The 13,549-nt window shown below is 48.5% G+C and overlaps 1 protein-coding gene across 1 annotated transcript; it reads left to right on the top strand.

The window, feature by feature from the left end:
- The first annotated feature begins 4,617 nt into the window (after nt 1–4,617).
- On the top strand, nt 4,618–7,242 carry SLAMF9 (SLAM family member 9). Its single transcript, XM_011970406.1, has 4 exons — nt 4,618–4,663; nt 5,101–5,442; nt 6,197–6,469; nt 6,868–7,242. Exons 1-4 carry the CDS (start codon nt 4,618–4,620, stop codon nt 7,071–7,073), a joined length of 867 nt encoding a protein of 288 aa, XP_011825796.1. The 3' UTR covers nt 7,074–7,242.
- The last annotated feature ends 6,307 nt before the right edge of the window (nt 7,243–13,549 follow it).

Consider the following 13,549-nt stretch of genomic DNA (forward strand, 5'->3'; position numbering starts at 1 on the left):
AAAAAAAAAAAAAAAAAAAAATTAAAAAACTTAGCTGGGTATGGTGGTTACCTATAGTCCCAGCTAGCTGGGAGGCTGAGATGGGAAGATCACTTGGGCCCAGGAGGTTGAGGCTGCAGTGAGCCATGATTGCACCACTGCACTCCAGCCTGGGTGACAGAGTAAGACCCTGTCACTTAAAAAAAAAAAGGTAAAGAGATGAAAATTAGACTTGACAATCATGCTCTCAGAACTGATTTTCTCTGCACTGGACTTGGAGAGCTCAGTGGGGTGGAAATTATTTTCCTCTCCTCAGTAGGCATCATGGACTGTTTATGCCTACTTATGATGACAGGTTTAATAAATCTGAACAGTTACCTTCTGGCTATCAGCATACTCACTGTAGCAGCCTCGGCTCCCCCTTCAAGAGTAAATACAGTTTTGGCTGCAAGAAGTGCAGTTAACCGACAGGCTGTAGCTGCAGCACCTCTGGGATCTACGCTCTTCCTGGCAGCCCCAGCCCTTGGCTGTGTACAGCAAGGGTCCTGGCACCAGGACATTCTTGCACAGCTAGAGTCCCAGTGCCTGGACATGCCTGCCCACCACGAGCCTTCTCTAACGGGCAGTCGGTGCCAGAGCTCCCTGCTAAGTCAGCTGAGACTGTGAGACATGCAACAACGTCTGAAGCCCTTCTGGCTCCACTCTGCTTACTTCTCCATTTATCTTTTCCAGGCCTTTCCCCACATCAAAACTCTTTTGCTCCATCGGGCGCGGTGGCTTGCGCCTATAATCCCAGCACTTTGGGAGGCTGAGGCGGGTGGACCATGAGGTCAGGAGATAGAGACCCTCCTGGCTAACACGGTGAAGCCCCGTCTCTACTAAAAATGCAAATAATTAGCCGGGCGTGGTGCTGGGCGCCTGTAGTCCCAGCTACTTGGGAGGCTGAGGCAGGAGAATGGCCTGAACCCGGGAGGCAGAGCTTGCAGTGAGCTGAGATGGTGCCACTGCACTCTAGCCTGGGCGACAGAGCGAGACTCCGTCTCAAAAAACAAACAAACAAAACAAACAAACAAAAACCTCTTTTGCTCCGATCTCCAGCTTCTGCTTCACAGAGAATCTAACTGATATTCTCATCCTTTAAGCTTTGAGCATTATACTCATTACCCTGTTTTCTTTCCTTTCCTTGCTTTTATTTTTATTTCTATTTTTTAATTCACAAAAATTTATACCTATTTATGGTGTACAACATGTTGTTTTAAAATATGAATACATTGTGAAATGGCTAAATCGAGCTAATTAACATAAGTGTTGTCTTACACCACTATCTTTTTTTGTGGTGAGAACACTGAAAATCTACTCTCTTAGCAATTTTTTTTTAGATGGAGTCTCTCTCTGTCACCAGGCTGGAGTGCAGTGGTGCGATCTCGGCTCACTGCACCCTCCGCCTCCCGGGTTCAAGTAATTATCCTGCCTCAGCCTCCCCAGTAGCTGGGACTACAGGTGCATGCCACCACACCCAGTTAATTTTGGTATTTTTAGTAGGAGCAGGGTTTCACCATGTTGGCCAGGATGGTGTCGATCTCTTGACCTCGTGATCTGCCTGCCTTGGCCTCCCAAAGTGCTGGGATTACAGGTGTGAGCCACCGCACCTGGCCTGTCTTAGCAGTTTTTAAGAATACGATACATTGCTATTAACTATAGTCACCATATGGTATAATAGATCTCTTGAACTTATTCCTCTTATCTGATTGACTTTTGAAATCTTTCGACCAACATTTCTCCAATCCCCACCCCACCACAGCTTCTAATGGTAACCACCATTCTACTTTCTACTTGTAGTTCAACTTTTTTATAGATTCTACATGTAAGTGAACTTATGTGGTATTTGTCTTTCTGTGTCTGGCTTATTTCACTAAACATAATGTCCTCCAGTTTCATCCATGTTGTTGTAAATGGTAGCATTTCCTTCGTTTTGTTGTTATTTTGTTTGTTTGGGTTTTGTTTTGCTCCCTCTCAACTCACCACCCCCTACTCAGGTTTCCTCACTCCAGGAGGATGGGGAGGTGTCAAAACTCTTCTTACCTAGCTGAGTGGCTTTGCATTCTGTGGGCCTGGAGGATGGCTAGGATGCACTAAGGGCAGTTTTGCTGGTCAAGTTTCGCTGGTTCCCTCTCTCTTATCCCTGGCTGGGAATGGATGCATCTCTATTCTGGGTGGTCTCTGCTGGAGTACAGTGGCATGATCATAGCTCACTGCATCCTCAAACTCCCAGGCTCAACAATCCTCCCACCTCAGCCTCAAAAATAGCAAGGACTACAGGCATGCATCACCATGCCCTGATAATGTTTAAAAAAAGTTTTGGAGACATGGGATCTTTCTGTGTTGCCTAGGCTGGTCTAAAATTCCTGGCCTCAAGGGATCTTCCTGCCCTCGCCTCCCAAAGCACTAGGATTATAGGCATGAGCCCCCTTGCCCAGCCTCTTTCTTTATTTAAGGATGGATAGTATTCCATTGTGTATATACCTACAATTTCTTTACACATTCATCCATTGATAGACACTTAGGTTGATTCCGTATGTTGGCTGTAGTGAACAGTGCTGCAATAAGTGTGGAGTGCAGATACCTCGTTAACATACTGATTTCATTTCCTTTGGATATAAACCCAATAGTGGGATTGCTGGATCTAATTTTATTTGTTAAACAGATGTATTACATAAAAAGTTTTATACTCAGACTGAAATCTGGTTCACCTTTAAGAAAAAATTATAATCCCTCAGGTTTTATACTCATAAATTGAACTTTATGAACTACTCACTTCATTATCTTCTTCACTAAGCAGATTCTACCAATCTTTGAAAAACTGAGGTCTCATCTTAGCTTTTCCCCAGTCCTCCTGACTCCAACTTTGCCAAATCTCCTTGTTATAGACTCTTTCAGTTATTCATTTGATAAGACTCATCAAACTTGTAGTTACTTGTCCAATGTCAATTGTTAGCATATGAGCTCCACGAAGTCACAATCTAAAATTGTTGGTCACTGTTAATTTCCCAGCACTTAAGACAGTGTATGGATCATAGAAGCTACTCAATAGACATTTAACAGATTTCTGACTTTGCTAACCTAAAATTATGAAATGTTGGCACAAGACCAAAACTGAATACATCTTCCTCTATTGATCCCTTGGTCTTGAGACACCACTCTTACTTCCTCATCACAGCACGGACTCATAAAATTGATTATTAGAAGAAACTTAAAGATTATCCAGCCTGAGATGCCAGAGATGTTGCAGATAATCCAAGCAAGTGATTGTCCTCTTAGCTTGAATACTAGGACAGAAGCTGCTTTCTAAGGCAACCCATTGCATTCAGAACAGCTTTGACTGTCAGGAAGCTGTTTAGTAACCTGATCCTCTGCAGTCTCTTCCTGAATCTGATTTCATGTAGGTTTGATCAACATCGTATTCTCACAAAATAATTTAAAGTCTTTTCATAATATAAACAACGTAGATGAACTCTCTGTCCAAACTACTTGTTTTTTTCTTTTCCTTTTTTTTTGTTTTTGAGACAGAGTCTTGCTCTGTCGCCCAGGCTGGAGTGCAGTGGCACAATCTCAGCTCACTGCAACCTCTGCCTCCTGGGTTCAAATGATTCTTTTGCCTCAGCCTCCTGAGTAGCTGGAATACAGGTGCACACCACCATGCCCAGCTAATTTTTGTATTTTTAGTAGAGACGGGGTTTCATCATGTTGGCCAGGCTGGTCTCAAACTCCTGACCTCAGGCGATCTGCCTGCCTCAGCCTCCCAAAGTGCTAGGATTACAAGTGCCAGCCACTGTGCCCAGCCAAACTGCTTTCTTAAAGAGGATCGAATCAAATGTTTTTCCACTGCTAATAGGCTCTCAGGTGTGAACATAACTAGCTTTAAATAAAAAGGCTTCATCAGTCATCCATTGTAAAGCTATCAATTGAGTGTAGACATATATCTAATATGGGGCCAGCAATAGTGGAAATATTGTGTGGAAATATTGTAGTGGAAATATTCCACTACAAATAGTGGAAATATTCCACTACAAATAGTGGAAATATCTAATATGGGGCCAGCAATAGTGGAAATAGAGGAAATGAAAGATGAAATCTGTCTGGGGAGATATAGATGTTTATAAGACCAAATGATCACAGCAACATAGGAACTACCCAGAGAGAGCTAGGGCAGAGTATTCTGGGAGCCAAATAACAGGATAGGGAATGTTCTAAGAGTTCGGGGCATGCAGTGAGTTCAGGGCATGCAGTGTGTGTGGATACCCGCAGTGTGTGTGGATACCCACGGCGTGTAGGAAGTCTTGAAAGACTTCATTTAGGAAGTGGGATTTGGGCTGAGTTTGGTGGATGGCATCATGAGTCAGTGAGTAAACTGTCTTGACAATCAGGATCTGAGAGAGAACTAAGAGAGCCATGATAGGTAGGGAGGGGCTTAGTGAGGACAGAGGAAGTCAGAGGGCTGTAGTCAGGGGAAAAATCATTTCCCTTTTCTCAGGACCATTAGTCAGGCTCTCTGTCTCTAGGAGCCTCCTAATGCAGTCTTCTGCACAGTCCTGGGGACTGACCGACTGAGTCACACCTCTGGGGCTGGGGGCTGCTGACATGTGTGCCTTTACTTGGCTGCTCCTTCTCTTGCTGCTCCAGGAGGGTGAGTGAGGCTGCCAGCTCCTGCCCAGGAATGTCCCCTTCCACCTCTGTTCTCCTGCCCCTCTGGGTCTGGGCCAGCAAGACCCTTCCTTAGGGGTTGAATGTGTCGGCTCTTCCTTAGTTATAAGGAACAGGGTGTGTGGCTTCAGGGCAGGACCGAGAGACACCTGGGGATATGGAAGAAAGAGCAATCTCAAGACGGCAAAGGAGAAGGTAAAACTTGGAGGGTGAAAGGACAGATGGAAGCAAACTCCTGTTAGGTGCTTAACTCAGGGACAAGGCGAATCTAGAGCCAGAAGCAGCAGCTGGAGAACAGGATTTCGTGTGAGAGTCATAGAAGCTGCCCAGCTGAGATTACGCTACAGCTCCACTGCCAGGTTCAGCAGCCCAGAGACACCAGCTGGGCCGTTTGCTTCTCTTTTCTTCCTGTATATGCAGCCAAAGGAGACTCTGGAGATGGTGTGGATCCCGAGGAAGTGGTTGCGGTCCTTCACGAGTCCATCAGCCTCCCCCTGGAAATACCGCCGAAGGAAGAGGTTGAGAATATCATCTGGTCCTCCCACAAAAGTCTTGCCACTGTGGTGCCAGGGAAAGAGGGACATCCAGCTACCATCATGGTGATCAATCCACACTACCAGGGCCGAGTGAGCTTCCTGGACCCCAGCTATTCCCTGCATATCAGCAATCTGAGCTGGGAGGATTCAGGGCTTTACCAAGCTCAAGTCAACCTGAGAACATCCCAGACCTCTACCATGCAGCAGTACAATCTACGTGTCTACCGTGAGTTTAGGCTGGGAACCATAAAGCTGCTTTTTGGGGGGCTCTTCTGAGCTTCTCACACCATGGAGTCTCAGGACTCGCGGTTATAGTTTGAGGCTAGAACTAGAGGCAGACTGTCCTCAATCTAGATACTGGGTTTGAGTGTGCCCAATTCATCTGTTGTATCTGAACCGCAGCAACAGGTGGAGTGACCTGGAGCAAGGAGGCTGTCCGATGCAGTGGCAGGGATCAGGGGCTTCATGTACAGACCCTGTAGAGGGCTTTTCTCTTCCAATGAAATTGTATCCTGGGGATGAACACCACCTACATTCTTGAGCCTTTTATTTCCCTGTGTGATGAGGGCTACTAATGAGTATCTTCTCTCTGCTTGAACCCAAATTTCTTCTTAGTGCCTGTCACACTGCATCTACCTTGAAGCTTGAAGAGACACTGATTAAAATGAGGGTGATAATATTTTATGTGATCAAGGAGACAGAATGGGGTTTGGAAGAAGATAGAGTACAAAAGTAAGAGAGAGAAGACATAAAGGGGAGGTGGAAGATGCCAAAGGCAGCTCTGTCTACCTTGACAGTTGCCTTGGGGACCTTGGAACCACAGGTTTTTACAGTGGTTGGGTTTGTTTGTTGTTGCCTATTTGTTGTTTAGGTGAAGGGGTTGTCAAGGGGTCGCATTAGTACCCCAGGTTTGAGGAGCTTAGGAAAACACACCCAACCCCTGATTATTTAGAGGGTCTTTGTGTTTCCCCTTCATCTAGGACGGCTGTCAGAGCCCCAAATCACTGTGAACTTTGAGATCTCTGGGGAAGGTGCCTGCAATATGTCCCTGGTGTGCTCTGTGGAGAAGGCAGGCATGGACGTGACCTACAGCTGGCTCTCCTCGGGGGATAGCGCTTATACATCCCATGAAGGCCCTGTCCTCAGCACATCCTGGAGGCCAGAGGACAATGCCCTCTCCTACACCTGCAGAGCCAGCAACCCCGTCAGCAATGTCAGTTCTCACCCCATCCCTGCGGGGTCCTTCTGTGCAGGTACCAGAACCCCTGAGACACCCACTGAGCTCATGAAAGACAGTGCCTAGAGGCACCATCTCCCTCCCCGAGCTCTTCCCAAGACAGCCCAGCGAACCCAGAAGCTAACCCCCTCCCACGGAGGCTTGACAGCTGGATTGGAGAGGAGACCCTCCCTTTTTCTAGTGCCCCCAACTTCCAAAGGCCTTTTCTTTTCTCTTGCTTGGCTTCAGAATGATTCCTAGATCTCAGTTCCTGAGCTTCTGTGCATAGAATATATTTCCAGAGACACTTGCAAGGGGACATCAACTGACTGTGAACTTGAGACCCCTGCATGAAATTTGGGTAGGAGTCTGCCCCCTAACGTTAACCCCAGCCCTACCTCTGATGGGCCCCTTTCCTTCCTTCTTCTATCCCAGATCCTAACTATGCTTCTGAGAAGCCTTCAACAGCCTTCTGCCTCCTGGCCAAGGGATTGCTCGTCCTCTTGCTCTTGGTAATTCTGGCCACGGTGCTCTGGGTCATCCGAGTCCAGAAAAGACGCGAAATGCCAAGGATGAAGAAACTCATGAGAAACAGAATGAAATTGAGGAAGAAGGCAAAGCCTGCCTCCAGCCCTGCCTGACTGCTCCTTGGGAACCCCAGTCCTGAGCTTGGTTTCTTCCCAGCACCCAGAGAATCCTTCCTCAGCTCTCTTCTTTCCGGGGGAAGGAGGTGCTCAGGGGTGGTTATCCAGAGAGCCATACTTCTGAGGGAAGACTGGCTGGCAATAAAGTCAAATTAAGTGACCACAACTCTGCAGGAGCTGTGTTGGGTCCTTCTGTCCTCACTGGGTGGCTCTGGCAAAACCCACTCTGCTGTCTTTCCCCCAACTCCCAGTGCCTTCCCCCAAGTCCACGTGCTTTTTCAGGCCCTCCTTTGGGGAGAGAAGTGGGTCTAAAAGGCCCCTCACAGGGAAGTTTTGGTATGCTGTCACTCACCACCTATCCCATTTTCCACCAACATGCTTGCCATTTATGCATTAAATAAGAAAAGTAAGAGATTTCTTTGAACCTAACTGAACCTGTGACTTGAGAATTTCAGGCATTTTGAATCCTGCATAAAAGCGGCTTTATTCCTGTTAAGATTCTTCTGCTCCCTTACCCTACTCTCATCCTGACAGACACATTTGCTTAACAACTCCATCTATCCCAGATTGGTCTAGAAGCTGTCCTAAACAGGGAGGTAAGAAGGACCTTGTTCAGACCTACCCAGGGTGTGAGTTGAGCCCGCAACCTCTCCATCATTTCCCTGATGCCAGTTGCTCTGGGCCTCTGGCGCCTACCCCATAGGGATGCTGGATTATTAGTGAGATCGTGGAACCTTGACTTCTGCTTGTGATTAGTATTACTGTCCTGCCTGTGTCCCTGCCTATAGATCTCCATGTCTTAGGCCTTCTCTTTGGAGTCTTGTCCTGGGTTAATGCCCACCCCCCACTCCCTGGCAAAGGCCCTTAAGTTTATGTTCTTGCTGTTTCCCTAGACCAATGATCAGCCTCCCAGGCCTAATGTGTCCCTGCCCAAGTCTCCATTATTCCCTCCAAATCAGATCTTGTGGATATTACTTATGCAGCTGCCATGGGGCAGGGGGTTAGGGGGGAGCAGGGACTGGGGAGAGAATTAGAAAACACCCAGTTGACAGGAGAGGTGTACTCAGTGGGTGAACTGCAGGAAGTGATGAAGGCTGTGATGTATGGCGGGGAGCCTAGGTGACATTTTGGAGCTCTCAGCTTTGATCTGCCACTTGCCTCTGGCCTGTGACCCTGTGTTCAGCAAACTTCCATTGAGCCACAGCCCCTTTCTCCAAGAAGTGCACACTGGAAGAGAGAAGCAGGCAGAGAGGCAGCTTGGAGCTCCCACAGAGACAGAGTTAGGCAAGTGCCTTGGTGCCACAGAGACAGGGTGGGTTGGGGGCCCTGGGGAGTTTCAGAAGAGGCATCTGAAGGGTGGGGAGAGGACTGCGTGGCAGGAGGCATGCCTGACATTGCTGTGGGTCTCTTCCTCTTTGTTTTTGAGGGGGAGGATGCTGATCTCCAAAGTGTCTTCCAAAAAAGGAACAAGAAGTCTGTGCAGGGGTCAGTGGAATACATTCAACTGGGCAACCAATGAGACCAAGGATACCTTCCTTTTAGGAAAGTAGGACACATGGGCTGGCACAAGACCACCCAGGAGGAGGGCCTTGAGAGCAGCATGGGGCAGGGCCGGAAGCCAAGAGTAGGGGTCTCCCTAGGTATTTGTGCAGGAGATGGAGCCCCTTGGGGCTTGGGAAGGGGGTAGTAAGGTTGGGAAGCCAGCCCCAAGAGCTCTTAGTGCTGGTAAACTGGTCCCCTCTACTTTCTGAGGGCCTGAGCCCTTGTCCCTCTGGAAGGCAGTCCCTGCTTGAGGCTGGTTCTCTGGGCATCCCTTAGGCCCTGGGCAGTCTTGCTTCCAAAAAAGGCCGGCAGCCCCCAATCCCTTCGATTCCTTTTATATCTTCCCTAGGAGGCACCGCTGCAGGGCCGGGGACTGACTGGAAAGGCTACCTTGAGTCCATCTTGCACACAAAGGGGCAGCTCATTTCTCATGTTATTGCAGGGTTGAATTAATCGAAAGTAAACAAAAGGATGAATAAATAAAGGAATGAACGTATGACAGGCCCAGGGATTTCCCTGGAAGTTGGCAAAGTTCCTTCTTCTCACAGCCAATCTCTGAGCAGAGAAGGGTTGAGGCCTCAAAAGAGGCCGAGCTTCTGGAAGAGGAAGGACGTGATCTTAAAGAAAGTTGAATATAAACTCAGAGAGGCACAGGCCTCTACCTCTGCAATATGCCAGGAACTTGGCAAGCACTGGGGAGGCAGAAGAGACACCTCTGCCTTCAAGGAATGTTTTGTGGAGTGTGTATAATAACAAGGTGCGAAAAGGGCTGGGGTGAAGGTGAGGGCATGGTGGGAAGAGTCAGGGAAGGTGTCCTGGAGGGAACAGATCAACAGAAATTTGACCTGTGATCAGCAGTAAGTCTGGGGAAAGGCGAAAAGGGCATTCTAGCCAGACAGAAGCTAAGTGTTAAGACACTGATATGTGAAAGAGCACAGTAGTTCTAAGGCCTGCAAAGCCATGCACACTGCGATAAAGGGATAGGTGAGAAACCAGGTTGGAAAGGTAAGCAGGGCCTTTCTGAAGGGGGTATTCAAAGACAAACAGGACAATATCCACGCCCTTGTGGGGCTTAGTGTTTCACTGGGGCAGAAGACAGGCACACAAAAAGTTAAATGACAATACATGAGAAACCACACTTCTTTACTGATCTGGTAATAAGACTGCTGCTTACAGGCATGTGGCCAACAGAGTCCCTGGAATTGACAACATGTTCTTTCTTTTTTAACTCAGACATAATTTAATATATACCTGATTCACAACATCCATATTATTGATTACTCAAGATACCCTTTCCATTCTAGAATATGGGATAGTTATGTGGTGCTTAATTGGTACAAGCAATGTTAACACATCAAATGTGGTTACTACTAAAAGTCCACGTGTTCCACCTTTCAGGGTCCATTTGATATCAAGTAATTCTCTGCTTATCTAAAGACCATGAGAAACTTGCTGATTGGGAACACCTGTGCTTAACGGTGCCAAGCAGACCTCTCTAAGGTCACACCATACCCTTTGCGCAGGGCCGTGGAGCAGCTCAGGTCCTTTCTTCCCAAGGCCTGCTGAAATATCAGGTATACACCAGGAAGACAGAAGCAATAGGAGAGATAGATACAGATATAGAAATATGAGATGGGATTTATTAGGGGAATTGGCTTACATGATGGTGGAGGCCAAGTCCTAGGACATGCACACTGAAGGCCCTGGGATGGCAAAAGTGTGACTCAGTCCAAGTCCAAAAGCCTCACAGCCAGGGAGGTCGGTGGTATAAACTCACAGTCCCAAGTCTGGAAAGCCTGGAGTTTTGATGTTCAAAAGCAAGAGGAGGAGAATACCCCAGCTCTGAGAGAGAGACAGAGAGAGAGCGCGCAAGAGAGAGAGAGAGAGAGGAAGAAGAAAGAAGAAGAACAAGAAGGAGGAGGAGGAGGAGGAGGAGGAGGAGGAGGAGAAGGAGAAGGAGAAGGAGAAGGAGAAGGAGAAGGAGAAGGAGAAGGAGAAGGAGAAGAAGCAGCGGCGGCGGCCGCGGTGGCGTCCGTGGCAGCAGAGGAGGAAGGAAAAAGGAAAGAAGAAAGAAGAAAGAAGGAGAAGGAGAAGAAGGAGGAAGAGGAAGAGGAAGAGGAGGAGGAGGAGGAGGAGAGGGAGAGAGATAATATTTTCTGATGTCCTTGTCAGCAATTTGAAAACATGGGGGCTGGCCGGGCACGGTGGCTCACGCCTGTGATCCCAGCACTTTGGGAGGCTGAGGCAGCTGGATCAGGAGGTCAGGAGATCGAGACCATCCTGGCTAACACGGTGAAACCCCGTCTCTACTAAAAACACAAAAAAATGCCAGGCGAGGTGGCGGGTGCCTGTAGTCCCAGCTACTCAGGAGGCTGAGGCAGGAGAATGGCATGAACCCGGGAGGCGGAGCTTGCAGTGAGCTGAGATGTGCCACTGCACTCCAGCCTGGGCAACAGAGCAGACTCTGTCTCAAAAAAAAAAAAAAAAAAAAGAAAAAAAGAAAAAAAAGAAAAAGAAAATTTGGGGACTGCTTGATACTTAGGTTAGGTGGAATCCTCGTTGGTTGAATATGCTTTCCCAGAGAGTAATGACTATGAATGAAGGACAACCTAGAGGAGAATCTTTTGTTTTGAACCTTAGGGACTATTTTTTAAATCAGTTTTCACTCCTGGCACAGTGAGGGAACAAGTTATAGGACTAGGTTCCTTTTCTTACCAAAAAATCTCCAATATATATATAAATCAGAAAAAAATGGCAATAACAATAAAACTCACAAAATAAGTTTCCAGGAAAGAAAAGGCCATATCATAAACTTTTAAAACTTGAAAACCATTTTAAATGTCATTTAACAAAAAGTTATTTTAAAGTCCAAAGGAGATTAGTTTATCCTCAAGAAACCACTGGAGACAGCAGTTCAGATCAGAGGTGTGGCCAATTCTAACACGGGGGAGGGAGATCCTTCCCAATGATTGGTAAGGATCCAAAGACTAAAAAACACTTGACTCCGCCAGGTGCAGTGGCTCACACCTGTAATCCCAGCACTCTGGGAGGGCCTAGGCGGGTGGATCACGAGGTCAGGTGTTCAATACCAGCCTGGCCAAGATGGTGAAACCCCATCTCTACTAAAAATACAGAAGTTAGCCAGGCAAGGTGGCGGGTGCCTGTAATCACATCTACTTGGGAGGCTGAAGCAGGAGAATCGCTTGAACCCGGGAGGTGGAGGTTGCAGTGAGCTGAGATCGCGCCACTGCACTCCTGAGGTGTGAGTTTTTGAGGCAGAGCGAGACTCTGCCTCAAAAACAAACAAACAAACAAAACCACTTCGCTCTTTGACCATTTCTTCTAGCCTTGCTTCCATGCTGCATTTGTTAACATGTTTCCATTATAGTTTTATCAATAGATCAGTGTATTACATTGAAAAGCATTGTTGAAAAGCTGCTACTTTGGGAGTATTTGTGGGAGGGATGGTGGAAGAGACTGGCCCACTGCTCCTGCCTCTTCCATCTCAGTCACCCAAAAGCACTAAAACCTTTACACCTGGAAGAACTGTCCAGCAGGCAGAGCTTACTAAGGATAGAATGGGTACCACAGTAGTGCTGAGCTTCCTGGACTAGGATGTAATCAGATAGGGGCTTGGATGACTACATGGAGAAATGATGTGCCAGGGATTCTGGGGCCAAGCAGTGCTTAGGCCCATCCCGGAGGGTCTCTCATGATGTTACAGCAATGATTCTGTGAGTCTGATGCATGGTGCACCCGGTTTGAGTCTCAGTACTTCAGATTGGGATGAGATCAGCATGTTACTTTCAAGGAAGGCTTCCAAGGGAGCCAACTGAATGGCAAGGACCTGGACAGACAATGATTGCTTAAACCAACCCTGCATCCCTACAGCATCACCAAGCTGAGGAGGTGGAATCTCTGAGGGGCAAGATATGCAAGATATCTTTGTGTCTGAGGGTGATGTCTCCTAGGGAGTGGGTTTGATGAAGTTTGGGTTGGGTCTCAATCCAGCTCTGCCATATCTTAGAGGGGAAAGCCTGGGCCAAGTTACTTCAGCTCCCTGAGCCTCAGTTTTCTCATTAGTCAACGGGAGCTCTACTTACTTCGCAGGGTTTCTGTGAAGTTTACACAGGAGTTATAAAGCATCTAGCCCAGGATCTGGCACCCTGCAGTGGTCCAGTAAGTGATCTTTTATTTCATTCCTCCCTTTCAATCTCCTGTGTCAGGATATCTGTCGTTTCTCCCCTCTGGGCCTGTTTCTCTGGGTCGTTGGTGCCGGAGCTGCCTCGGGAGCTGACTTGGCAACCCCACGCTCAGAGCAGACTTCCCCAGCTGCACACGGTGGGAGGCGCCTGGGCAAGATTTGGGAGCTCGCCAATGCAGACAGGTATTTCCAGTCCTGCTAGAGAAGCAATGGGTGGAGGTGGAAATGGGGATGGGGGAGGAGATCGGATGAGCCCGGAACCTGGGTGGATCCCCTGGGAGGAGGGCGGGGAGTCATGCTCCCCGCCTGGTGCTCCTGCCCCCAGGCTCAGATTTCAACCCTTGCTGCCGCCTCTGTGGCGCGCCCGTTCAGGGAGCAGAGAGGGTCGCCGAAAGAAGGACGGCAAGGGGCCAGCTCCCGCAGCCCTGGAGCGCTGGCCGGAGCCGGCGGCCCCTGTTGCTGGCGGCGGGAAGCGACCCACCGGCCTTTCCACCCTTGGCTGTGCAGAGGTCCACGAGGGGGCGACCTGAGCCCACGTGCCGCCGAACCCTTCCCTCCTGAAACTACAACTCCCAGGCCGCTCAGGGGTCCCGCCCGCCTCAACGCGCCTCTGGCGGCTCCAATTGGCCGCCGCGGGAGGGGGATTGGCGGTCTCCAGGGCGACGGGAGGCGCTCGGGGCATCCGAGGCGGGGAGGCGGGTCCGCCCCCTATTGTGTAGCGGCGAGA

The sequence above is a fragment of the Mandrillus leucophaeus genome, unplaced genomic scaffold, assembly GCF_000951045.1.
Source record: "Mandrillus leucophaeus isolate KB7577 unplaced genomic scaffold, Mleu.le_1.0 Scaffold947, whole genome shotgun sequence".
Lineage (NCBI taxonomy): Eukaryota > Metazoa > Chordata > Mammalia > Primates > Cercopithecidae > Mandrillus > Mandrillus leucophaeus.

Coding starts and splice junctions, on each gene's coding strand:
- SLAMF9 (XM_011970406.1), top strand. CDS start 4,618: ATGTGTGCCTTTACTTGGCTGCTCCTTCTCTTGCTGCTCCAGGAGG. Junction 4,664..5,100: donor TCTCTTGCTGCTCCAGGAGG/GTGAGTGAGGCT, acceptor CTGTATATGCAG/CCAAAGGAGACTCTGGAGAT. Junction 6,470..6,867: donor TGCGGGGTCCTTCTGTGCAG/GTACCAGAACCC, acceptor CTTCTATCCCAG/ATCCTAACTATGCTTCTGAG.